Source organism: Acomys russatus, chromosome 4, assembly GCF_903995435.1.
Source record: "Acomys russatus chromosome 4, mAcoRus1.1, whole genome shotgun sequence".
Lineage (NCBI taxonomy): Eukaryota > Metazoa > Chordata > Mammalia > Rodentia > Muridae > Acomys > Acomys russatus.
In genome coordinates, this window is record NC_067140.1 from 69,306,757 (window position 1) to 69,334,498 (window position 27,742).

Here is a 27,742-nt window from a genome sequence, read left to right on the forward strand (position 1 = left end):
AATCTAAGCTTAACTGAAAATGTTTTTTACCAGGGCCAGAATCTGGTGTGAACACTCGAAGGAGTCAACTTTAGGCAATATCTTCAAGAGAAAATGAATCACAGAGGAGCCTCCATTGCCAAAGACCTGGAGAACAGAGGTGGGGAAATGATATAGCTTCTTACCGCCCCAGTGTTCCCACAGAACCTCCCTTTGGATGAACCTACCAGGCCAAGGTAAGCTGGACTCCATCAGAACACTGGACATCCGTCCAGCATCTCAGAGCCTACGTACCTCTGTATTTACACTAGCTCATTGAACCAGCTCTTCAGTGGACTTTGACCAGAAGGTTCTAACACCATTTAAAAGAAGTTTCACTTAAACTTGATTGAAAGACAATTATAGCCCATGAGGCTTTCTATGTGTTTGCCACTTATTCACCTGTGAGATAGCTAGTATGGTCTCTGTCCCAATCGTCCCCTTTTTTTTTTTTTTTTTTTTTTTGCGGTCCCTTCTCTAGTCTCCTTTTGAATTTCAGCATTCGGAGTATCCAGTAAACAGGAGTGATGACTTCATTCATTTTTATAACCTAATCCCTCAGAGGGTGAGGCAAGCTGGGGGCGGGAGGTGGGAGAGTACACACTGGTAACTATTTTAGACTTGTAAATTTTATAAGTTCAAATAGGTTAGTGTTAGGACATGAGTAGGGAAATACATGGCTTTGTGATGGAAACACTGAAAACATCAGAGATGTGGGAAAGGAAATGTTAGCAAAAGAAGTGTTTTGGAAACTTCCCTGCATGCGAGTCCCTTTGGTCTGAACCATTCAAGGTCATCAGCATTTTTTACAAGCTCTTCAATGACTGCCAAGGAAACTCTTGTTCCCCGCAATCCAAAGCAGAAGTGATTTGATTCTGAACCATCTTTAGTGGGATCTGCTTCCGCGTATGAGGGGGCCACATCTGCAAGGGCATGAATGCTTTCATAGGCTAGTGGCCAAAGCTTTATTATTCAAAGTATTTAACAAGTACTGTAACGTTGACTCTTTAAGCAGTTGTGAAAGGGACCAGCTGTGAAGACAAGTTGATGGGCATATAAATATCACTTCTCTCAATTAAACAGGTGAGGAAAATGAAGCATGGAGAGTTGACAGTAGAGTCCTGAAGATGTGCCATGAAGCAGTGGACGGTCAGAGCCCAAGCAATCTAGTTCTGGCACCTGCATTGTTCTGTCCTGCCTCTCCAATATGGCAGCCGAAAGGCGGTGAGCACTATGGCACGGCATGCAGAACCCCACGAGCAAGCGTTCAGCAAACAAGGCAGAAGAACCTGCCTGGCCTTTGATGATGTGGCCTCAGAAGTCACTGAGTGTAACTTCTGCTTTAATCTCTCAGTCACAGCAGTGACAAGCCTACTCACATGTGGGAGGGGTGGTTAAAGTGTCAAGGAATTTGAATGCGGGCTTTGATTCCCTCACAGTGAGCAAAATACGAGCACCAATAAGTACAATATATGATAGCCAGTAGGGTGGATTGGTTTTATTTGTTGAAATGACCTTATGACTTCCTGTATTTGGTCTTCATTTGTATACAACAGGAAATACTCTTTCTCAGGCAATGCTCTGCTCCAACTGGTGTGTTGACACCTCCTTTAACTCTAACTCTAAATGGCATCTGACCAGACTTCCTTTGACTCAAGTTTACCAACACAGAACATGTTCTGTTACCTGTATTCAAAACACATTGCTAAGCTCATTTTCTTTAAATTCCTCTAGAGGTTCTCCCTTGGGAACATTATCCAGTTGCCAAGTTTAGACCTTAAACTTACAGACACTTTTGAGAAATACGCAGCATAGAATATGTAAAGTATTTTGGTAAGATTGTATTGGTGTGTGTGTGTGTGTGTGTGTGTGTGTGTGTGTGTGGTGTGTGTGTGTGAATTGTCTTCAAAGAGAAATGTAAACCACTGAACTAATATTGTTGAAATCTTTAAAGTAAAAATTCAATTTATGATCCTGGTGACTGACAAAAAAAAGCTCAGCTGAAAGATATTGGGAAATAATTTCATTCACCAGAATTCTGGTTTTGATTAAAATCTGAATTTGTGACTAATGTTACTGTTGTAAAAAAAAAATAATAATAACTTTGGTGACTACCACAATTAGAGAATCCAATGATGTTTCTTTATGATATATTCCCAAGGGAACTATTTGTTTGATACCTAAAGAAAAACTTCAAAAGATGAGGCATTTCCTTCTGCATTGGCCTTCGATAGAAATTGCACACACATACAGCACAGCGAGATTGGCTGATACATTCATTCCACCATCCCAGCCAGGGTTAATCTTAACTATGTGGCTGGCTGCCAGGCTTGCCCTTTCTGCACACCAACACACACCCAGGCAAAAGACGGCCGTGCAAAGTGACAGCTCACCTCTTCCTGCTGTGCTGTTCCTCCTCTGAATGTGCAGACAACTATTAAAGGAGCCATCCACAAAGCTTCTGCTACTTAAAGATGGGCCGATAGGAAATCAGATCCAATCAGGGTAGCAAGACCGTGCATAAACCTGATCAGTGGGCTCCCTGTGCATGGTGTGTCTGGCCGGGGCTGGCAAAGCTGAGCTCAACAGCAAGCTGCCTCTGCCTTCTTTTCAAAGTGCCCGTGTGGTTTACAAAGAACACAATATGACTTTGGTCTATCTTAGGTAAGAGAACTAGACGTGGGCACTAGGATTCAAATCCCATCCCTGCAACTTGGACCTGAGTGGCTGGTGGTATGCTACTTTGCCACTCTGGGCTTTTTGATTTACCCTCTATAAATGACCATTTTTTCAATATTGTTGAAAGGATAGGGTCCTGTGGTATGTGTACAGGGCTCATGTACAGAAAGCTGAAGTGAGTAACTGGGCTCACACACAGAAGACTGAAGTGCATACAATGGACTCACACACAGGGAACTAAGATTAACACGATGTGAGGATACAAATGGCAAGAAATTCCCTTTCTCATTCCTTTGCTGAGGGGGATATCTCAAGCATCCCATATTGGCCTTGAACTCACTAGCTAGCTAAGGATGACCTTGAACTTCTGAAGTGAGGTTATAGGAACACATCACTATGCCCAATTTCTATTCTCAGCCTTTAAAATGTAAAAATAAGAGAGCAATAAAATATTGGGAGAGTGGAGACAAAGCTGGGAAGATATGTCCATGTGTAACTTTCCACGCTTTTGTATGGAGACTAGATAGAGTGTAGTTAAAGGAAATCTGCTATTATCTACTCATATAGCACTTGAGTGGCATATATATATATATATATATATATATATATATATATATATATTCCTGTTTTAAGTTGTTTACACTCCCTCCTACATTATATTCTAGTGAAAAAAGACCAGCAAATGCGGTTAGGTAAGCAGAAAATGGGTCAGCTAAACCATCCCAAATACAAATGGAAATTATATTCTAAAGATACCATTTCAAGCCAATAATAACTAAAAGATAACTCAAAAATGTGATGAGAAACTGGTGAATCAAAATAAATTTCAGATGAGTGAAAATTTAAAGATAAATAATGAATCCATTGAAATATTATAAAAAGACACTAGTGAATTTATAAACAGTAGGAAAAAAAGTCCTAGGAAGCTGGGTATATGGCTCAGTAGGTAAAGTGATTACCACACAAACATGAAGACCCGAGTTCAAATCCCCACTCCTCACAGAAGATAGATGCAATAGCTAGAATCTATAATTCCTATGTTCTGGCAGCAAGATAGGAGGCAGAAACGAGGCAGTCCTCAGATGCTCTTGGGCCAGCTAGCCTAGGGTAGACAGCAGTGAGCAAGACATGCCTCCACCAGAGCGAAAAGTGAGGACTGATGGCTAGGGCTGTCCTTTGGCTTCCATATATAGGCCATAGAACACAAGAAGCTGCATTCACATACATGAACATACACACACATACACACAGACAGAAAGCATGGGAAACACAAAAGAGTAGTATACTCAATTACATAAATATTTAAACACTATATGAAGACATATGTATCTTTAATGTACAATAACCTGTAAAAATTACTAAAAAAAGAAAAAGTAGGTATGATAGCGACATTGTATTGTGTGTGTGTGCCTTTTACGTTACCAAGGAAAGGAAAACAGTACTAACTGTAGGACTTTTCCAACTGCATTCACAATAAGAAATGCAAATTAAAATGAAGCATAATTTAAAAGGCAAAAATGTAAGATATGAATTAGTGCCAGTGATGCCAGATGTCTATAAGAAAACAATGAAATACAAATATCTAAGTACGCAAACATATCATATCTTGATTTCAATAAGCTTATATATGGGCTTGTTAACCTGGCAACCTTTAGGGAAGGTCACTCAAGATGAAAAGAAGATTGTTATTTTCACATTGCACATTTTTACGGTGCTTAAATATCCTAACATATGTATCTATTACTATTTTTACGTTATCCAGCCCAGAACCCTGGATAGCCATAGTTACTTTTTTACTTTTCTCTAAGAAAACACTTTTAAAATATTGTTCACAACAAAATGCTTACTATGCAAGTTTTCCTAATTTATGAATTTCTCTATTAACACAGAAAACAAATTCCCTGAAATGTTCTGATAGTTTGTAAAGTCCAAGCAATAATCTGATTTTCTACATGTGAGGTGTTTTAAAGGCAACTCCAGTATTTTCCACGTATTGTGTGAACAGAATGAAAGTGCATTCTAATGTTACCTGGTCTACATGGGAGAGCCAGGTCTGTTTCCCCTGCCCTACCTCTCAGGCCCTGGACCTTCTGCTTCTAAACAGGAGTCCCTTCAGTTACAGGTCTGTCTACAGATATATCTCCCAACCTGTGGCTCACCTTTCCTTGGGTTTCTCCCTTTGCTGCACAAAAACACTTATCCTGGTATATTTCTACTTGTTTGTTTTTGCTTTTGTTGCCTACTTTTTGACATCATAACAACAACAACAACAACAACAACAAAAGCGTTGCCAGGGCCAATGTCTAGGAACTATCCTTTTAGGTTTTCTCTTATGGCATTTCTAAATCTTTAACAAATTCTTAATAATTTGCGTGACGTCAGGCATGGTCAGAGGTCATTGTTTTGCATGTGAGTGTCATTTCGCCAGCATTACCTATCGAGGGGTTCTTCCCTCCCACATTTCTGTACATCCCAAAGAATTTAGGTGTAGAAAGTTAGATTCCAATATTGCAATATTGGAATGTGGTGGAATCTTAGGTCATGGGGGCAACACCCTCATGAATAGATTTAATATTGTTGTCATGGGCCTGCATTTATTAATACAGGAACAAATCCTTATAAATCAAGACCGCTCCTTTTGTCTGGACCTCCACCATGGCCTCCCACCCTCCAGCTGCTGCCCTACTGTGTGATGACAAGACACTAGGCTCTCAGTACACGCGACTGTCTGACATAGATTTCAACCCCTCGAACTGTGACTCTGATAAGCCTGTGGTATTTTTTTGGTTTGTTTGTTTGTGGAGCTGAGGATAAATCCTGAGGCCTTTCGTATAATAGGCAAGTGCTCCTACTGATTAATAATTCCCACCCCACATGTCTACTCATTATAAAATTACTCAATATTTTGTTATAGCCTTAGGACCAGCAGACTCAGTATACTTTTGGTGACACTGTCAAATATTAACTAACAGAATGTGTGTGTTGGGGGGGATAATTTCTTGACCATTTGTTACAATGATCTGTTTTTATGCAAGTATTCTAGCTTTGTAATATAGTTCAAAATCAGAGTGTGATGTCTATGGTTTTTATTTAAAAATATTTTGGCTATTTGAGCTCTTCTATAGTTATACCAAATTTTAAGATATTCTTCCTATTTTTTTTGAAAAAAAAAAAAAAGAATTGGAATTTTAATTAGCGCTCTACTGAACATGTGGACCACTTTAAGTAGAGTGGATTTTTTTCATAATAATAGCTTTTTTAATCCATATGCACAAGAAGTCTTCCATTTATTCTAATATTTCTTATTTTCCTCATTGTTGTATGTTCCCATCTTTCGTAACCTTGATTAAGTTTGTACAGCATTAGTTACAATAGTCAAGATAGAGAAGTAACCTAAGTGTCTTTTGATAAGGGGATAGATCAGAATTTGTGAAGGTTGGAAAGATGATGGCTCTGCTGATAAAGTGGTAGGCCCACCACGTGTAGGCCTGTATGAACCCCAGCGCTCATACAGAAAGCTGAGCACGCTGGTGTCCGTTTGTAAGCCCAGTTACTAGGGATGCAGGGACAGCAAGATCCCTGGGCTTTGCTGGCCAGCCAACCTTGCTGTGAGCACCAGGTACATGCAAGGGGTTAGGCCTCAAAATACAAGGTCAGCATTTGTACAAGGTCAACAGTTGTCCTCTGGGCTCCACATGAACACGTACATATGCAAATGTTTGTTCCCCTACAAATGCATGCAGGCAGAATCTGTAGTGCCCATGTACAGTGGCATACTAGCTAGCTTTACGAGGAAACCCACAAAAACATGGATGAAGTAAGACATTGTGCTAAATGAAATAAACCAGATAGACAAATACTGATTTCACACGCATAAAGAATCAAGAAATAGTATGCTCACAGATACAAAGAAAATGGTGTTTACCTGGGTGTGAGAGTGAGTGATAGGAGATTTGAGGTCAAAGGTACAAAGTGCCTGTTATAGGGTGGACAAGATCTATGGATTTAATGTGGTTGTGGGGTTGTGAGTCAATGAATTTACACCACATATGTGTATATGAAATAACATGCATATCTTGAATAGATTCTGTCTTTATATGCTGATTACATTGTTTTAATATAAATCAGTAAAACAGGGGTGCACTGATGTCTTCTGATTAAGGTAGAGATGGGGGTGAGACCATCCTGTCCACACACACAGCTTGAAGCACCCGAGGAGAAGTGATTTAGAGTCAGGCTTGAAGGTGCTCACTAAATCACTCATGTACTTTACAGCCAGTCTGCCTTACTCAAGTTATTTAAAAGGAAAGCCAAACCACAGTTGAAAAAAACACAGGTGCGCATGTGCTATGGAGCACTATACAGCAATAAGCATAACCAGCAACTAAAGAGGCAGGGGATGATGACCATGAGCATCAGTTCCTCTTGTGGCCACAGAGTTTTGCTTCTTTCTGAGTGGGCCTAACGCTTTGGGTGAGCAATCTCAAAGCCAGTCTGAATTTGGAGTGGGACATTTGAATCTCCAGAGGCCCCTTTCCAATCCCCTTGTGAGAAGTAAACAGTGTGATCTATCTTCTGGCCGCGCCCCTTCTTCACTTCCTTTTTGGCTTTCCTTGGTAGTTCTTCGGGACAAATAGACAACTTCTGTGGTTTTTCCAGATGCACAGCTGGCTCAAGGGGCAAACTTTGTGCTACATGGCCCCACGTTTTCACAACAGGAACCGCAGCCCAGACAACTTTGTCCAAATAGATTGAATCCTCTTCCCTGACATTTTCTTACAACTGTGTGTAATCTGTACGAAACCCTATTTTAAACTTATTTTTATTTTCACCTTGAAATTATTGCAGATTCCATCATAATCCACGCATCAGCATATCAAAGTAATCAATGTTCATGAGTCCTCATGTTTTCTGGGCATTTAGTAGTTTGTCAAAAAAAAAAAAAATGTGGAAACAACCATCTGCTGAATAAATGCCAAATCAGCAAAAACACAATTGTTGGAAAGTAAATCTATTGCTAAGATTAATTTTCATGATATGTAATAAAGTCATGTCTGTTTTTCTTATTGGTCTTATGACAGTTTCCATTCCGGACCAGACAAATATTGTCCATCTGTTAGCATTTCATACATGCAAATAGGTCTTCAGTTAATGAATTGTTTAAGCTCCCTAAGGTGGAAGCTGCTAAGTGAAAGGATTTGGTTGCCCTTGAATATGCACTTACTGCCATGATGCCTTTGAAAGAACTTCATCATTGACCCTTGTGGAAACTGAGGGTTTGGATTTGGAAACACAATGTGGTTTTCCTAAGCATTTCCCTTGTACTTTTATTAGCAGGGCAATGGTCCTGCACTTTCTGCACCACGTCGCTCCAACTCCTTTCTTATCCCTGTGTGCTGTGTAAGTTCCGTCAAATTTTATCTTTTCAATTTCTTCTGGCCTTCCCTTTCATATTATGCAGCTGCTGAGTGCAAACTCCCCCATCTCATGCTTAAGTGATTACAACCTTTTAATTTGTCTTCGCCTGTAATCTGGCTGTATGCCAAGCCATCATGCCCACTTCTACCAACAAGATTTTTCTCATGTGCAAAGCAGATCCTATGGGGAAAAGACCGAATTCCTTTGCCCAGCAAAATGCTGGCACTTTTCTCCCCTCTTCCCCCTCTTCCATCCAGTCACACTTAATTGCAGATCATTTCTTTAATGCATCTTGATGTTTCATGCCTTTCTGCCTTTACCCCTGCTGTTCTTCCTGCCTGGAATTCCCTCCCCTACCCCTGTGTATCTGCCTAACACCTGCTCAATTTTCATGATCCAATGCAAGTGTTGCGTCCTCCCAGGAAAGCTTCTCTGACCTTCAGGTGAAGGTGGTAACTCTATTCTTGGCTCAGTTTCTGGACCATGTATAAACTTCTCTTTGGTTGATTTGTTAAATTGACATGTTTGACTTTGTCACTCCAGAAACTTAGCAGAGCCTGGAAAAGTGAACGTTGGTGAATGAACACACAACTCGAGCCGAGCAAGCTGCAATTCAAAATCCTCGATTTTATTTTGTTTCGTTCAAAGTACAACTCAGCCTTACATTTATACTAATTTGATAAACATTGTCTCATGCCACTTGAACGGCCAGAATTCCTGATTCAGTGGCAAGAATTTGAGTGTAAGGATGTTAGAGGCGGTGACACAAAGAAAGTTAGGAGAAAGAGAGAAAGGGAGGAGGAAAATTGGGTTGCAAAAGATGTAGATGTTTCTTGTAGCAGGGAGAGCTTTGGGCGTCAGCTACTGTGGAATTGCTACTGCAATGCTCACTGCTCATTGGCTGAGGGCTTGGCCAGCAGCACACACGCGTGCACGCGCGCGCGCGCACACACACACACACACACACACACACACACACACACACACACACACACGAGAAGAGCAATGGAACCAAATGAGCAAAGCTTAGCAGACAAAGAAACACTGGAATGGTCAGGGTGGTGGGGGCTGCAGTCAAAAGACACATCTGCTACATCTGGTTTCCTGCACAATTGCAGAGCAAACACCATAAGGTGAAATATTGTATTTCTCACTAGATCTGGTGACAAAGTCTGAAATCTTACCACTGAGAGCCAACAGAAAAGAGTTACGAATTTGAGGCCAACCTGGTCTACATAGCAAAATAGTGCTTTCCCCTCAAAAGAAAGATACATCTCAAAATCTTGTGGGTTATATGTACCCTGCCCCATTTTCTCAGGGAAAAAAGCCATATAGTAATTGGGGAAGAAGACCTTTTCTGTCTCACTCAACAAAAATTGTAACCCCCCAAGGTGTATTTCCACAAAGGCTTAATGGTCAAAGTAACTCTCTTATGTTCCTACTGTTCATCCCAAGTGGTTTTTAAACTGAATTTTAAAGCTACCACTCTTAAATTCTTATTTACCTTGCAAAATTCTCTCATTGAATTAATGAGTAACCAAGATCAATAGGATTCTTAGTCTGTCCAGTCCATGATGGTCCTAGGGATAGAAGCAGATAACTTGCCAGGCACGGAAGAATTATTTTGATTAATTTCTAACCATTCTGACCGTAAGCAGCTCACAGTCAAAGAAGGAACCTGTTTAGATATATTTAATTTCCTGATAGTCCTTAATTTTTTCAAATAAATGTATATGAAAATAATAGAATCGTTATATCTGGTAAATAAATATAAACTAAAAACTCTTTCAAGACTTTAACTAAGTTCTCAGACAGGTGGGAGTTACTAACACTTTTTAACAGTTCATAAAGTTAGGAAAATTACAAATAAATGGTGGGACTCTCAAGAGCACTTGATTTGGCCTAGAAATAGTGCATATAAAGTGAAAGGGACAATGACTTGGCTAAGGCATCACAGAAAGGGATATGCTGGGACCTAGAAACATTAGCAGATGGAGTAAGCAGATGCCTGGGCTGCTGGGGCAGTCTTTGTTTACACATCCTGCGCCATCCTACTAGCTTATTGCCATCTCAGGCTCAAAAACATGGACCCATTTAAAGAACAGATCGCCCTGTGTCCTTATTGAGAAAATGAAATTGAAAGAAACACCGGAATCCCAGGGTTGATCTGTGCTGACAGTTGAGCTGACCCCAGGGCAATAAGAATAAGGTAATAAACAGGAAGGTACAAGAGTCAAAAGTCAGATGCTTACCATCAAAAAGTCCATTAATATCTCCAAAGGTCCCTTGGGAAATCACCTGAGGTGAAGGTCTCTGGCCCTGGACTGGAGAGTCTCTCAAGACCATCTCAGACCTAAACAAAATCGCATCTCTTAAATTTAAAATCTTACTCCCTAAAACAAATGCATGTCTTCTTTTGACTTAATTTTTTTTAATCACCTCTCAGTTCAAGGACCTAGACAGTATAATATTTAATGTGAATCAGAACCAAAAAAAATTTCAGATATGTGGTGTCTCCTTAGACAATCTTTGTCTTCATAGGAACTAGGGCACTACTCTAATTCTGTTTAATAATGAACTTTCTGGGGAATCTGACATTTATCTTGAAAGTGATGGGCTTTTTCAGAGCCACTGTCAAGGTGTGATGAAGAAGCAAGCTACTTAACTCTCCCTAGGCACAGCCTTCACTTATAAAAACGTCACATATCTGTGCAGGTCTGTCCTTTAAGGAATGGAAAGGTCGAGAGGCTGACGAGATATGCCAGGTAGAAAGTTATTTTAAACATGAATTGTTAAGGTGAAAAATACCTCTAGTTTCTACATCTGAGCAAATATATTGTCAATAATGGGTTTCTACTACAAGGGCTGATTTTTTTTTCATTTGCAAAAAAGATTTATTATTTAAATTGTCCTGGTTTCCTCCATCCTTAGATGACAATATGTTTACAATCTGAAAAGAAGACAATATTTTACCAAACTAATCTTATTTGAAGATAATAAGATTATGTTGAATTGAACATGATAAGATTACTTGAACTTACGCTCAAGGGCTGATTTTTTTTTTAGCAAACGTTAAGGGTAAAGATTTATCTCCACAGCTGAGCACGATGGCACACACCTGTATTCCTAGCACTCAGGGAGGCAGAGGCAGGTGGATCTCTGTGAGTCTGAGAAGCCAGCCTGGTCTACAAAGCAAGTCAAGGACAGCCAAAGCTACACAGAGAAACCCTGTCTCAAAAAAAGAAAAAAATTGTCTTCATAATATTGAAGAAATGTGGAGAGGGCCTTTGCTGGATCTATTTAAAAGATCATATGAGAAGAATTTGATCAAATTTGTAGTTCAGTTGAAAACTGATACTCTTAAATGGCTGCATTTTTCTAGTTAACAGTGAAATTCCCATCTAAGTTTCCCAGATCCCTCCATCCCTTCCCTCCAATTCCCCAGGGCCAGATTCCTGTTCTTTTTTTCCCGTTTCCTCACCACCTCTTCCTACCTCACTCCATGTGACCCCCCTCCCCACTTCCTTTGGGATCTGTGATCTAGAAACATCAGTAAAGAGCTGGTGACTGGATCCCCTGGTCCTCGCTCCTCCCCAGAGTTTGGAACAGTAGATCAGCCCTTGAAAGCCTTGCAACCACTTGCGTTCTAAGACAAACAACCATTGTCACTATCTTCCTGCTCTGAATACGTTTTTAGGGACATCTTTATCTCTTCACAACAATCCTTTCCCCTCCAGACAATTAAGCTCTGTCTGAGGAATCTACACTCCTGTTGCCTGAGCCTAACCTGAGACTTAGGCTAGGGTCTAATGACTGTTTTAGATTTCCATGAGGCTATTTAGACCAGAGTCTCTCATCTGTGTGCCATTTGATTCATTTATTTGCTTATTGTTTGTTTGTTGTTTCTGTCATCCGGCATCCAAACCTGGAAAGTATTGCTTACTCTTCTCTCTCACAAAGCTCCACCACAAGTCTGCATGCCATATCCTGCCCTGCCAACCTACATGACAGCTTTCATGTGGACTTCTCTGCCCCCAATACACACACATACACACACACACACACACACACACACACACACACACACACACACACACCAGCGCTTGTGTATATCATTTCTAAAACTATTCATGGGCCCTTTACCTACCATTCCTCTGCTTCTCCATACTACCAAATATTAGATTTATCTTCATTAATTAGTAGGCATCTCCATCTTTGGTACCCCTCTGGTCAGATCATTGCTCTTGATCCACACTCCACAGACTAGCAGCCAAGCGCTACAAGGTCCTAAAGTTGCCTCCCTTGCAGCTATGTCAGATAATCTCTTTTTATATCTCTAGATCCAGCCTTTACCTTGTTCTTTACCTGACACACTTAATGCTATAGGTTAGAACGGGGCTCTGAGTGTCTGGTATGTAGATTTTGCATAAGCCCTTACCCGTGAGTGTAAGCTGGACCCATAAATATAGCAGAGTGTTACTCTCATTGTTGCGTTGCATCATGTGGTAATAATGAAGGGATTTCCGTAGTTGTCGTCAACTGATGGTGAGCTAATCAAAATGTAGATAATCCTAGAGAGGCCTAATATTTAAAATGATGGTCCTTCTGCTGGCTTGGTCGAAAGAAGTGATCGAGGGTGAGTTCTAAAGCTGTAAGAAAGTGAATCCTGCCAATAAGCACACATACTTGGAACAGGATCTAGGGTGTCAAATGACACTCGTAGCCCTGGGCAACGCTGATTGCCGCCTTGTGAGATCCTGAGAGAACCAATTAACCTGTGCCTGGATGCCTGACCTACAGAAACTGTGCACTAGTAAATGCGCATTAAGCCATTAAGATTATGATCTTTTGTTACGCAGCAGTAGATAGCTAATATACTTACCCTTGTGGTTAAATTAGATCAATAAGAGATAGTCATAAATGTTGAGGAGAGGGAGAGGGGAGAAAAAGGTTGAAGTGTTTACTCTGCTTCCAGTGCTCCACTGCTACCAATGACTGGCCTTCAGCTACAACTATCCCTCCTCTGACCCAGTAGGGACAGGGGACTTTACTATCATGTACTGTTTCCCTTCTCTGCCCACAACTGTATACATTACTCCATTGTTAAGCTGGCTTCAACTTCCCCTCTAGAATGAGCCATTGTTGTCCTTCCTGAGGATAAATCCACTTTCTAGTTCTCACTTATTCCTATTCCAACCCACCTCCAATCTGGAGCTTCCTCCTTGTGCCACTTTCTGTGTTCACTCATCTGATGTCTTGGCTCCAGGTTTCAGATATTTGACAGATGTGAGACTTTAGGGGAGGTGCTTGAACTCTCTAAGCTGCCTCCTCGCCTATAAAATATGGTTAATAACATCCACCAAGAAATATTTTTTTGGTAAAATTTGAATTAAATGACACATGGGAAACAGTATCTAAAATTTAGCAATTAACAGTTCTGATGTGATGAAATTTCTCTGCCAGTGCTGTATATGAAGTCACCTACTGCAGCCCCGCCCCCTCCCTGCCAGCCTTTGTCTTCAGCTGAATATTCCCCCTGAAACGTTTCCATTTTATAGTTACTTTTCTTAATACTGTCACCGAATAGCTGACAAGAAGAATCAACTTAAGGGTCTATTTTGGCTCTCAAAATGGAAGGCAAAACTGTCTACCTTAGCGGAGAAGGCATGCTGATAGAGCAGGAACAAAGCTTGGAGCACATCTCAGCAGAGCAGCAAGCACAGAGCAGATAGGAATATGTATGTAAAACCCTGAGGCCCACTGCTTCAGCGGCCTATTTGCTTCCTCAAGGCTCTACTTCCTATGTTTCTATAATGCAACACTCTGGAAGAGCACCAACAGATGGGGACCACGTGTTCGAATATGAGAGAGTTCAGGGGACATTTCGTGTCCAAACCATAATCCTGTCTTTACTACGAACTTACTGAGTTCACCCCGCTGTCCCTCAGCAACTGTTCGCTCTCTTAAAGTGCCTGTATTGCACCTCCTATGCTTTGTATTTGTTGACCTCTGACCAGATCATACTCCTTCCACTGGCTCCTAAATAAATGATGTGCAGAGATTATGTGTCCTGTAGGCACTGGATCCAAGTAACACAGTGCCATGGGGGTCACAGGTCCTCAATAAAGATTTCTAGATTGGATTGTACTCGTCATTCTGCTGCTTCTGCTTCTAAAACAAATACTTAAAGCGGTTTGAGAAGAGGACATATTTATTATGCCTCATGTGGTTAATGGTTTCAGAAGTTACAGTCTATGGTTGATCAGCTCTATTTTTTTCTTTCTTTTTTTTTTCTTTTTTTCTGGACCTAAAGTGCAGAAAAGTATGACAGAAGTGACACGTGAGGAGAAGACCTCTACTTCATGGTGGCTAGGAAGCAAGAAGCGCAACAGAAAGGAACCCAGGAAGAGGCAACAGGGAAAAAAAAAAAAAAAAAAAAAAAAAGCCAACCAGGAAGGGGCTACAGGCGGGAACCCAGGAAGCAACAGGAAGGAACTTTGAAAGCCTATTTCCAGTGACTACTTCCTTCAACCAGTCCCCACGCCCTAACACTTAGGTCACCTCCCAATAAAGCTATCCAAAGTGGAACTTGTCGATGGATAAATCCACTGAGACAGTCAAAGCCCTTGTGACCCAGTCACACCCCCAAAATGACACCTCTGAACACTTACACTAGGGAATACTTAAGTGCAGAAGCTTTAGGCGAGAACCCTCACTTCATAGCTAACCTGTAAAAAGGTCAATGCTGTGGGTGACTCTTTATTTTTTGAGATTATAACTACACCATTTTCCTCTCCTCTACATTTCCTCCAAACCCTCCCTCCTCACAACCCTAATACAATAGCAAAACATTTTAACACCATTGGTCACATATGCAAGTATATTGCTATATGGTAATTAAATAAGATTTGATGGCTGCCTAAAACAATGTGACTTGGCCAACCTGGCCTAGTTTGACATACACATCACTCCACCCATCACTCCTACTGTGTCTAACCAAACATTGAATAGGTAAGCCCTTGGTATATCAAATGCCTCTCTTGCCTGTGGCTTCTGGTTCATAGGAAAGAATCTACACGAGGGGTAAGTACGGCCAGGGTTGGGTGTCACAGCAGTAACAAATGAGACACAGGCAGAAAGGTTTCTCAGGGGAGTTGCCACAGGTTTCAATGGAATGACAATGATGAGGTAGATGGATCCTGTCACGCCTGCTGTGACCTTTACAATACATGAGGATCATTATCTTAATGTTAATTTGCATAATGGTCAGGCCTCCTAGGAACAATACTGAATGCTAATAGCTGCAGGATGCAATAAAATTAAACATTATCTGGGCTGAACTGCTAAAGGAAAAGTTGCCAAAGCATGACTCCCTAAGTACTTAATTTCATCCCAGGTCATGTCCACAAACAATCAAATGAGGATTTCCGGTATCTCTTGAAAAACTGGCAAGAACTGACTAGGATAGAATAGCAGCAACCTCCATAGAATCCTTGCCAGTAGACTGTTTTGATATAACTTGTCTGGCCCTTCTGAAGAATTTTGGATTGTAATTCTCTTGCCCCAATACTCCCTGCCCCTGCTCGCTCTGGCCCGTTACTAGTTTGCTGACAGATGCACTAAGTAAGATCAACTTAGAGACAGTCTCACCTTCTGAGCTGACAGATACTAAACAAAACGTTGTTCATGGTAAGATCAAGCAAGACTAGAAGTAGACGATGGATACTGTTTCCTCAAAAGTGTTAATTGACTGCACATTTTTAGTTGTGTGTGGAAGGTGGCCATCAGCACAGAGCGTAAAGAGCAGTACATCTCCGTATGTGTGTCTCCTCTACTACTTCTACTCCATGGAAAAGGGACTGAATGTTACTGTCGACTTTGCACTCTATATACCTTCTTTAGGGAAGTCATTCAAATCGGATCCACTTCTGGTAAGCATTCGCTTGCACTCATTTCAACCACAAGAGGGCAGCCATCTCTAAAAAACAACAGTCTGTGCTCTTAGGAGAAGTTGGGCTAAACTTCAGTAAAGTTCCTGGGAAAGGCTTTCAGCAGCACCTCTCGTACTGCATGCTCTATAAAAAAAAAAGAGAAGAAGAGTTAGAAGAAGAAGAAGAAGAAGAACAAGAACAAGAAGAAGAAGAAGAAGAAGAAGAAGAAGAAGAAGAAGAAGAAGAAGAAGAAGCAGCAGCCTCCAGGTATCACTAAGGTGGAAAACTGTCCAGAAGTATCTATTTTTCCTAAGGATATCATGAATAGCCAAATTCCCATTTCTGGAGTTCTGAAGGTCCAAAGCTGCAAGGAATTGTTGATGTCATCACCAGAGGATTCATTTTCATCTTTTCTTGGGGATGGGTCCAACAGCTGACAGCTTTCTCTTCCTCATGAAAGGCAACATTCTGATTTAAATCTCACATAGGTTTGGGTTTTTGCTTTGCTTCTTACACGTCTCACTGCCAGACAGAAGCAATTGTTAACTTCTCAATTAAACTTGATAAGGAAGGAAATGGTTTCAGAAGCGATCAGCACTTTTGACTTATTGTTTTATTGCCTCCTTGTTTGGGGTCTCAAGATACAGAGTGACAAATTCTATAACACGTTTTTTTTTTAAATGAATACAGTAGCAGATCGCAGATTACTGAATCTTTCCCTTCCTCTCCTTTAATTTTCTTAGTAGACAGTCTTCCTTCAAAATACCTTATTTGACCTTTCCAGCTCTAGAAACAGCCAGGGCCTAATTTCCCTCTGTGGGTTGCTAATCCGATTTAGGTGAGTGGAACCTAGAGTTATTTTAGCTCCCCAACTGAAAAGCTAATACACACGGATAACAGATTATTAAAGCCCCTGCTTCTGGTTTTTCTCTGTCTCTGCTTTATAAACTTGAAATGTCTGAACCTGATATTACCAATCTGGTCTTCAACAAAAATGTTCTGCCCATAGCTTTGGGGGGGGGGGGAGGGGCGTCATGTGGGCAACCAAGTGGTGGAATGCATGAAGGTTCCTGAAATTCAGGGAGAAGTGGAAAGAGTTCAAAAAGAATCCTGGCTCAGCAGCTTTGGGGAGGGCCCAGCTGAGGAAGAAAGTGGCTTGGCCACTGCCAGAATCTTGCTTCTAGAGACCTGGTGTCAGGCAGAAAATTCTAAGGTCTTAAACAGGAATTGTCTTGTTACCTGTCTCTGGGGGTGGGAGTGAGGGTGGGAGGCCAGATAAATAACCCAAGCAGAGAAGTGACTCCTTGTATTAAAAAGAACAACGTCTATCAACTTCCATTGTCACACACACACACACACACACACACACACACACACACACACGCCAAAAACATAGGAGACATCCACTTCACTTCACAAGTGTATATCTATGTACAGAAACCTGTGTCTTCATTTGTATAATTTGCATAAACAAATACATATAAAATTGTATGCGTCTTTTTATATTAGGTACATTTATTTGAATATGGATAAATGGTGCACATGGATGTAAATATAAATGCATATGTATTTATACAAATGTAATAATGCACTCAGATGTGTATTGGCTGTTTCTCGACATTTTCTTTTCACCATTCAAAACATAGAATTGTTCGACCACATCTTTGCCAAGATGTCTGATAATTCTTTTCTCCTGTTTAAGGGGCTATCACCTAAAAACTTCACTTTCAAGTTGAATAACGGCCCAGTGAGGGAACTCAGAGGCGATCAGACCCTGGATTTGTCCTGGACTAGGGCAAATATGGGAGCAGATCCAGGTCTCGAGGGTTGGCTTCACAGGTCTGGGACGCGACCCCTTAGCTGCCGCGCGCTCGCCCCGCCCCGCCCCACCACGGCGGCCTCGCTGGGCGAGCCGTCCACACCCCTGCGCGCTGCTCCCGCCCGCTTGGGGATCCCCGGCGCGCTGCGCCTCCGAGGGGGAGGTGTTCGGCCACGGCCGGGAGGGAACCGACAGGCGGCGTCCCCTTTAAAAGCCGCGAGCGCCGCGCCACGGCGCCTCCGCCGTCGCCGCCGGAGTCCTCGCCCTGCCGCGCTGAGCCCTGCTCGCGCTGCGCCCGTCGCTGCGCTTCCCACAGCCTGCCCGGGACATCTCCTCCCCAGCCGCTGCCAGACACCGGACTCCTTCGGGGCGAGAGGCGCGAGAGTCACCCAGGATTTCGAGGTACCCGCATGCCGCGGGTTGGAGCTCCTGACTGTGTGTGCTGGGCGCTGTGGCCTCGGCTGCCCCGGAGAAGACAGAGTTGCGAACTGACGCAAAGAGCCGGGAGTCAGGAACACAAGCTGTGCCTGCAATGCCCCGCAACTCCAACCGGGGAGTGAGCGCCCGCGGCGTGCAGGCGGAGGAGTAAGCGGACCCCAGGCTGCCACAAAACACACTTGGCCCTAGGACTCCGAGCGCGAGGTCACCCGCTTTGGTGGTCGGGGACACGGTTTGACTGCTAGAGAATGAGCCCCAGGACGCCGGGGCTCCGCAGCCGTGCGGGCTCCACTGGCGAGCGCTGATGGGGGTGCGCCAGAGTCGGGCTGAGGGATGCGGAGTGGCGGCCCGCCCGCCACCCAGATCTTCGCTGCGCCCTTGCCGGGACCCGGCGTCGCCCAGGATGGCTGCCCCGAGCCATGGGTCGCGGCCGAGCTAGCGCAGAGCGGCCGACCCTCGCCCAGCGAGTCGCGGAGCTGGCCCCGCGCCCCAACAGCACTGGTCCCTGAGGACGACGACAGCCGCAGCCTTGCCTCAGCCTTTTTCCCTTCCCTCCCCCTGCTTGAGGCTGTGTGTCAGCATTTGGCTAGAGACTTCTTGAACTTGCCGGGAGAGTGACTCGGGCTCCCCACTTCGCGCTGGTGTCTTTGCCCGGCGGAGCCAGTCTTGCCGCCTCCAGCCGGGTCTCCTCTGTTCTTCGGCCCGCTGGGTCCACCCCAAGACACAGTTCCTCGCCGGGAGAGCACCCGGAGAAGAAGGAGGAGGCAAAGAAAGGCAAAAGAAGCCCCGTCCCTGCTCAGCTCCTTGGACAGAGCTTTTTCCATGTGGAGACTCTCTGAATGGACGTGCCCCCGAGTGCTTCTTAGACGGACTGCGGTCTCCTAAAGGTAGAGGACTTGGGCCCGGGTCCCGGGGCTGGCGGCTGACACCGCGTTCCCGCCCAACGGTGCTAGGCACCTGGGAAGACCGGACGAGTGGACGTAAACAGACCCTCTCCTGGTGCACGTGCAGCGGATCCCTAGAGGGGTCAGACATCCCAAACCTCAGTCCCTTCTGCCATGCCCACCTAGCCTAACCTCTTCCTCCAGCCCGTCCTCCTCCCCAATTTTCGTTATATTATTAGGGCTGTTAAGGACTTAATGGCTTTACAGAAGGGGGGAAAGGTACAAAAATCCATTTAGAGTTCGGCCGGTTGCCGACCAGTACTCCAGGCCTTAGAGACACCTTGGCCATCCTTAAGTTACTCCTTAAGTTACTTCCTGAGATCCAGAAGTCTGTCTTAAGAACTGGTCCCATTTCGGAAGGTACTAGAACTTGGGGTTCTCCGAGTGTGTTTACTGTATGTGTCACAGTTTACACGTGCATTCATAGAAACTATATTTACAAGTAATTGCAAGAGGGGTCATGGATTTCTTGACTGCGCAGGGGTCTTGGGAAGGGGAGGGGTCGATCCTGAGGAGAGGGGCGTGAGCCACAGTTTGCAGGTGGCGTCATTAATAGTAATTTTGAGTTTAGCGCTTACTGAATCTACAAGTCAGATATGTTCGTGTACCAGGAAGTTCGGCACAGTGTCTCTAAGGAAGTCGCATGTGCATTTGTGTCTGTTTATGTCCAAATGGGCGCTGCACAATATAGTTTTATAAGGGATGCCCTGTGTCAGTCTAACCAGTGGCTTCCCAGCTTCTGACACAGGCCTTCCTAGCTAGTGTCACAAGAAAAGGTGACAGACGGTCATTGATTTTATTGAGAGTGAAGACGAATGGGATAAGAGAAGGAAACAGCACGGGGGCAGGGGCTCCTCTGTCCTCTTGATCATCTAGGCTGTACGTAGCCCGCGAGCACGGCATGCCAAGAAGGCATCCTGGAGAAGGCCAGTGAGCCCTATGGGAGCCGGGGCGGCGGGAGCGGGCGGAGGACTGGGCGGGGGAACGTGGGTGACTCACGTCGGCCCTGTCCGCAGGTCGACCATGGTGGCCGGGACCCGCTGTCTTCTAGTGTTGCTGCTTCCCCAGGCCCTCCTGGGCGGCGCGGCCGGCCTCATACCGGAGCTGGGCCGCAAGAAGTTCGCCGCCGGGGCATCCGGCCGCCCCTTGTCCCGGCCTTCGGACGACGTCCTCAGCGAGTTTGAGTTGAGGCTGCTCAGCATGTTTGGTCTGAAGCAGAGACCCACCCCCAGCAAGGACGCCGTGGTGCCCCCCTATATGCTGGATTTGTACCGCCGGCACTCGGGCCAGCCAGGAGCGCCCGCCCCGGACCACCGGTTGGAGAGGGCAGCCAGCCGCGCCAACACGGTGCGCAGCTTCCACCACGAAGGTGAGCCGCCGGTGGACGGCGAGTGGTGGGGCGGGGACGGCGGGCGGAGACTCGGCGGGCAGCCCGGGCCTCCGCTAGCACAGGGGACGGCCCTTAGGCTTCCGTACCGTCCCCTCGGTGGCCCCGAGCCAGGGATTCCCCACTGGTGAGTCCTCAGCCTTTCCTGGCCCGTGGCCAAAAGACAGACTCCTCCCCCCGCTCCCCCTCTCCCCAAGAACTGGAGGGAAATGGAGTGATACGGAAGAGGATAAAAGGCTGGCTAGTCCCTTGTCAGCTCCACAGATTGGGGTTCCTTAAGTCTGTTTGGAAGTTCAAATCTGTGATTTCATTTCATGGTGGAGTCTTAGGCTAGACAGAGCCAAGGGTAGAATGTTCAGAGATAGTATTAACACATGAAAACCAGGCTTGCATGGCATTCAAATTTACTGTTGATTTGGGCCTAGTTTGAAAGATTTTGAATCCCTATCTAATCCCTGTGGGAAACCATTTCTACAATCTATCTTATTGTTTCCACAATGACCTCCCCTTCTTGTGCTTAAATCTTAGTCTTTAAGTGGAGTCAGGGCAAGCCTTCAGATAAAAGCTTTTTCTGCCACTGTCTACTACCTTCCTATGCAAGGCAATGGGATTTTTTTTTTTCTCCTATGGTATGAATATGGCTTCCCAACGTAGGATAATTCTGTTTATTCCACCAGAAAGACATTTAATGGGTTTGAAATGTCATGGAGGCCTACTGAAGTCTTCTTGTACCAAAGTTTTAGAGCAGTTAGTCCCTGTGCAATTCTGTGTCTGTCACTTTAAGTGTTCTTTTGCTGGAATGCATTCTAAGTAGAATATCAGTTCCTTCAAATTCTAGAAGAATGCAGAGTTGTCTGTCAGTGAGCTGCAATTTATAGAACAGTAGGGAGCGAGGAGAAAAGTTCCCTTTTTAAAATTTTTTGCTTTGATTTGCTGAGACGTAAGTTTCAAGTAAAAATCTATGCTCTGAAATGGTAGCTCCCCCACCCCCAGCCCCCACCCCCACACGTGAGGGATGGCTTAAACTTTGAGAAGTCTGGTTGATAATGGAGAAAAGTCCCACAGGCAGGTCACATAGCAAGAGGTGCATCTTCCTTGAGGCAGCCATTGCTTGTGAAGGGCACTCTATACCCATCTCTTTCCAGTTGGTTTCTAAGGTTTTCTGGGAGCAAAACTCAGTTTTGAAAGATTGTGAGACCCCAATTCTTAGCCTCGGGTGTGTTCCCTTTGTCCCCACCACCCTGAGGTGATTCTGGCCTAAGCTAATCTCTCCCAGATGATAGTGCCTGATTGGGAAGTTTGTGTAAATTAAAAACCAACCAGCACAGCTGTTTTCCCTGCTGCCTCTGGAGATGCGGCAACAGAGACTCTTTATTTATCTATTGTTTATTAGACTTTTCTAGTGTGAGAATCATTCTTTATTTGTAAAAACCAAGGAAGGTACTTTCTCTTTCTTTTAACCAATCTAAAAGAATCATTTAAGGCAATTAAAGCTCAAAAAAACCACTTGAATTAAAGGTTCATTAATAAGGTCTGCATATTTGCACTCTTCCCTCGGAAGTGGCTTGATAAAAGCATAGGCAAAGCAGTGCCTGTGTGTCTTATTTTAACTTAATGTGCTTCAGTTCATAATATAATTTATATCTTTAAAAGTGATTTTCCAGGTGTAAAGATGTGTGGAGGTCACTAACTTGCTTATAAGTTCCAGGAAAACCATGTCTTTCCTGTCATCATCAGGTGCACATGGCATCTTGGAAGACTGTTCACCAGTGTTGAGTAACTGAGAGTCTGACTTTTATAAGCATCCTTGTGCCACTAAAACAAAACACAAAACCTTAGTAAGGCACGTGGTAGGGCTGCTGGCTCAAGATCAGTTTGGAATTATGTATTCAAGATCAGAATTGAAATATTGAATTCATACACATTAAACACATACATTTATTATTAAAAAGAAAAGAAAAGAAAAGAAAAAGAAGAATCCTTGAGGACCTTATTATAGAATTGCCTGGTAGGCTTCTTCATAATGCTAGAAGGTGATTTAGTGGTAATGTGAGATGAGATTTACCATGGTAGCCTTTCAGCCAGTAGCAGATGCTTCTAGACAAAATCTTCTGTTGAACATGAAGTCCGTTCTACCATGGAATTTTATCTTGAAGAGCACAGGTTTTGCTGAATTGCCCACCCCCACCCTAAGGCCACTAAAGACCTTCCCCCACTGGCTACCAGCGCAAACAGTTTAAAAGTGCGTGGCTGTGTTGACCCTACAGAGATTTCTGCTTTCATGGCAGATCATATACAGAAGCATCTCCTACTTGCTCTTCTGACCACCGAGACCCAGTCTTGTTTTCTGTATGAAATAAATCAACTACATGCCCTGTGACTTCAAGTTTTCAAAGAGGGAGTAATACTATTGACAGAAGTGTTAACTGCCCAGAAAATACCCGCAGGCTAGGATATTTCAAAGTACGACTTGCCTTGTGATGATGAAAGCATGACCTAAAATTCCAGTATGGGTTTGGACATAGACATCCAGCAATGCTCCTAGCTACCTCTAGTTGTTGCGGTGTGACTACAGAGGCCCAGTCGGGGGAAACAGTTGCTCAGTTTGCAGATGTTCCTTGTCACTGATATTTGTTTGTCTCAGGGACCTTTGCATCCTCTTCTGACTCATTTTCTTCAGACTGCTTTTGTCCCCTGTAGATGTGCCTTGGGGTATTTCACTTAGTCTTTCAGAGTATCTCTCCTGGACCTTCAGGTCTCCCTGAAGGGGCTGTCTGTGCTCAGGGGAACAGGGATAAAGTCTGGTTAGTGGCAACCACCAGCTTCTGCTTTCCTTTCCCAGCACTTCCTTTGCTGCCTTAAAAATCAAGCTTAATTCTGTGTATTTTAACTTTTCTACCCTATTTGGTGTGTCACTTCCTTCATCCTGTAGACAATCATGTGCCGCCCAAAACCCCTTACATCTTGTTGCAGGGGTGAGAGGCAGCTGCTGATCTGGAACAGCCTCAGGCTTTGTTAGTGTTTAGATGGAACAATGTTTTCTGTCCCAAAAGTGTTGCAAAATCCTCCAAGCTTAATGATAACTTTTGAAATAAAACTCACCCTACTTTAGGGCAAACAAGTAGCTACAGAGAGCAGGTTCCAAACAAACTCTGGTGTCCCATTTGGCTGTGGTCCTTCACTTTTCTGTTCCTTTAGCTCTGCCTGCATGTGCAAAGGGTGCTGGGAAATATGTTTTGATCCTCCAGGCCAAATTCACTCTGCAGTTACCATGGTATCAGGTACCAATTCCTAAAGATATGGTCTGTTGCTTAGGGTTTTATTTCTCTCCTGCATTAAATAAAGCCTTCCAATGGCCAGAACTTGGGCATTGCCCTAAACTTAGGTTAACAGTTCTGTGACCTGAAAGAGGCTCAGAAAATGAGGATAATCCTGGTTCCCCTCTTAATATGCTTGTTGCAAGATGGTTCAGAGTACCATATTTGGCGCAAATAAATAGCTAAGTAGAGATGGATAGGTAGATATATTGATAAATAGAAAAGAGAAAGAAAAGGAAGGAAAGGAGGTAGAGAGGGAGGAACAGTAGCTAATGTTTTATGTTGACTTTTGGATCGCTCTGAGGTAAAGGACCATAGTGCAGAACATTTAGTCTGGGCTTTGTGTCCAGAACATGGTGGAATGGCTTTGCTGCCTCACTTTTCTTCCTCTTTATGCATTCTTGCATTCCTCATTCTTTCCACTTGCTTGAGAACAGGAGGCTGATACTCAGGTTGGAGACAGGTCAGAATCCTGAAATCACTTAGCAAGTTCAGCTGATTCAACAAGGGATATTTACAGAGCATTAACAGCTATCCCAGCCTCCAAAAAGTGTACATTACCTACTCTGTATTTTCAGAATCCCAGGCTTGCTGTGATAATTTGTAGAGGTCTTTTCCTATAATTTACTTTATTTAAAAGAGATTTTTCAATTTCCCACCCTCAAGAAGAGGTTGAAACTTGTCCCTTGATGGAGAAAGGTTGTTGTGTGTCCTGACTCTGGGTAGCTGGCTTCCTGTGTTGAGAGTTTCTGTAAATTCTTGACTTCTGTGCATGACTTCAATGAATGCTCACAGTAGATACCTTTCTCTTGTCATTAGTATTGGGTAGTGCACTGTTCTCCTTTGTGAGGGCCACTTATTCTGCCTTGCAGATACTTCTTAACCTCCAGAGTGACAAACTACAGGAAGGGCTGTTTCTATGTTTCCAGTTGAAAGATGACGATTCCATGTGGTCCAATCTTGTCTTAATTTCTTGGACAGACACTATGTTACCTCAATGACCTGTCTTCCATATTTATCTTGGGTATTGTCCATTCACTTTTGTCCTCTAGTCATAGAGGTGTCTGTATGCATGTGTATGTCCTTAGGAGTCTCGCTTTTTCCTTTTTGTTTATGGGTTGGGATTAGGAGATATTTTTGTTGTTGGTGTTGCCATAGTGACTTTTCTGAGCACTGTTGTTGACTGATGTAGCAATTTGCAGAAGGTTCTGGGTAATTGGCCTTTATACTCTGTCTTTACAGGAAATAATGGGCACATCACTGTACCAATGTCAGGAGATGCCAGTGTGATTTGCTGTGATTAGGGTATGAGGGATGTTGCTACTGTTTTATATCTTCTACTGAAGAAGTGCATTAGACAGAAACATTAAGGATACCCAGAATGGCATCCAAAAGGCTATATAAAGCTAAATACAGTCCTTCAGAATGCCCCTAAAAGCTATCACATTTGCTGATAGTAGAGTTCAAAACATAATTGGGTCCCCAAAGATATCACCAAGAACGTTTGGGCAGGTGTAGGGGGACTATGAATGATGCCTGTCTTGGCCTAGTAGTGTCTTCTTGTCAAGTAGAAGAGCTGTAGAAGACTCCCTTGTTTGAGTCCCTGCCTGGCTTACCATAGCCTGGATCCTTATTCATTAGCCAACACTAAGGCCTCTTCTATAAAAGGTGCTTTACAAATCTGCTCCTTTGCCAATATACCGTTGAATACGAGAAGCATCTTTTTAAACCATGACACTGAAGTGTGGCCCATAAACTTCCAGCATCCCTTGCCTAAGGGCTTAATGGCAATACAGGACCACAGGGCCTTTCCCAGACCAACTGATGTGCAGGCTAAAGTCTAAGAACAACACAGAGGTTATTTTAAGTGAGAGTGAGGTGGGAGATGAGCATTAGAGAGTTCTTTATCGTTAATTACTACAGTATCCCTGCACCACCCATACCTTTCTAAGGAGGTATATCCTGCGAATGTCTTTGTCTCTAGAATTCCAAGTAAAATGGTAGGGTGTGCTTTGCAAAATGTCATCACTGATGTTGAGTTTCAGAGTCTTTAATTAAGAGACTGAAATCTGTATATTGAGATTTGTAAATCGTCTAAATTGTAGAGTAATGTTTTCAAATGCCGCTTAAGGGATTGACATTAAAGCTCGTTTTCTTAGTTAAGAAATGTAATAATTTCCTCAACTCCTCAGTCATTTGCCTCAACTAACTATAGTGCTGACTTTTTTCCCCTTAAAGTCTCTGAATTCCAAAGAGGTGTTTCACTATTTCCTCCATTATTATAGCTACCTAGAAGCTATATTCATATATTGGATTAAAGGCATAGCAATTACAAGTTAATGTGACCGTATAGAAAAGGGAAAAGAGACTCCATTTTCATTTTAATTTTTTTATAGTGCTAAGCAGTAAACCAAGGGCCTTGGACAGAAGGCAGACACTGTACCTCTAGCCCTGACATTTTAAATTTCTGGTTGCAAACTTTTATGTAGTTTAACTCAAACTGCATTGAAGTTTTAAAGTGCTCATAAGGAATTAAGTTACCATTGGCTCCCTTATCGAATGCTTTTCTTTTTCTCTCCACTTTGATCACACTAGAAGCCATTGAGGAACTACCAGAAATGAGTGGGAAAACGGCCCGCCTCTTCTTCTTCAATTTAAGTTCTGTCCCCGCTGACGAGTTTCTCACATCTGCAGAACTGCAGATTTTTCGGGAACAGATGCAGGAAGCTTTGGGAAACAACAGTTTCCAGCACCGAATTAATATTTATGAGATTATAAAGCCTGCAGCCGCCAACTTGAAGTTTCCTGTGACTAGACTGTTGGACACCAGGTTAGTGAATCAGAACACGAGTCAGTGGGAGAGCTTTGACGTCACCCCGGCTGTGATGCGGTGGACTGCCCAGGGGCACACCAACCATGGTTTTGTGGTGGAAGTGGCTCATTTAGAGGACAAGCCAGGCGTCTCCAAGAGACACGTGAGGATTAGCAGGTCTTTGCACCAAGATGAACACAGCTGGTCACAGATAAGGCCGTTGCTAGTGACTTTCGGCCACGATGGCAAGGGACATCCACTCCACAAAAGAGAAAAACGCCAAGCCAAACACAAACAGCGGAAGCGCCTCAAGTCCAGCTGTAAGAGGCACCCTTTGTATGTGGACTTCAGCGATGTGGGGTGGAATGACTGGATCGTGGCCCCTCCAGGCTATCAAGCCTTCTACTGCCACGGGGAATGTCCTTTTCCCCTGGCGGACCACCTGAACTCCACGAACCACGCCATCGTACAGACGCTGGTGAACTCTGTGAATTCCAAAATCCCGAAGGCGTGCTGTGTCCCCACTGAACTCAGCGCAATCTCCATGCTGTATCTAGATGAAAATGAAAAGGTTGTGCTGAAAAACTATCAGGACATGGTTGTGGAGGGTTGTGGGTGTCGTTAGCACAGCATAAAGATATATATATTTAGAAAAAGAAACATCCTGCTCCCTTCTCCCCCCCCCCCAAAAAAAACCAGCTGACACTTTACTATTTCCCAATGAAGACTTTATTTATGGGATGGAATGGAAAAGAAACACAGCTATTTTGAAAATATATTTATATCTACGAAAAGAAGTTGGGAAAACAAATGTTTTAATCAGAGAATTATTCCTTAAAGATTTAAAATGTATTTAGTTGTACATTTTATGTGGGTTCAACTCCAGCACATGAAGTATGATGGTCAGAGTTATTTTGTATTTATTTACTATTATAACCACTTTGTAGGAAGAAATAGTTAATTTGTATTTATATGTAAT

At 43.4% G+C, this 27,742-nt stretch overlaps 1 protein-coding gene across 2 annotated transcripts; it reads left to right on the plus strand.

Moving 5' to 3' along the window:
- Positions 1-63: 63 nt before the first annotated feature.
- Positions 64-27,407, plus strand: Bmp2 (bone morphogenetic protein 2). 2 transcript variants are annotated; one of them, XM_051144695.1, is made up of 3 exons: positions 64-215; positions 20,264-20,616; positions 26,547-27,407. In XM_051144695.1, exons 2-3 carry the CDS (start codon positions 20,271-20,273, stop codon positions 27,386-27,388), a joined length of 1,188 nt encoding a protein of 395 aa, XP_051000652.1. In that variant the 5' UTR covers positions 64-215; positions 20,264-20,270; the 3' UTR covers positions 27,389-27,407. The 2 variants fall into 2 exon arrangements, with proteins under 2 accessions (XP_051000652.1, XP_051000651.1); XM_051144694.1 differs by lacking the exon at positions 64-215 and adding an exon at positions 18,115-19,190.
- Positions 27,408-27,742: the final 335 nt, after the last annotated feature.

Excerpts from the sequence above, each read along its gene's own strand:
- Bmp2 (XM_051144695.1), top strand. The coding sequence starts at position 20,271 with ATGGTGGCCGGGACCCGCTGTCTTCTAGTGTTGCTGCTTCCCCAGGCC. Across the intron at positions 20,617-26,546 it reads GCGCAGCTTCCACCACGAAG|AAGCCATTGAGGAACTACCA; the intron begins GTGAGCCGCCGG and ends TGATCACACTAG.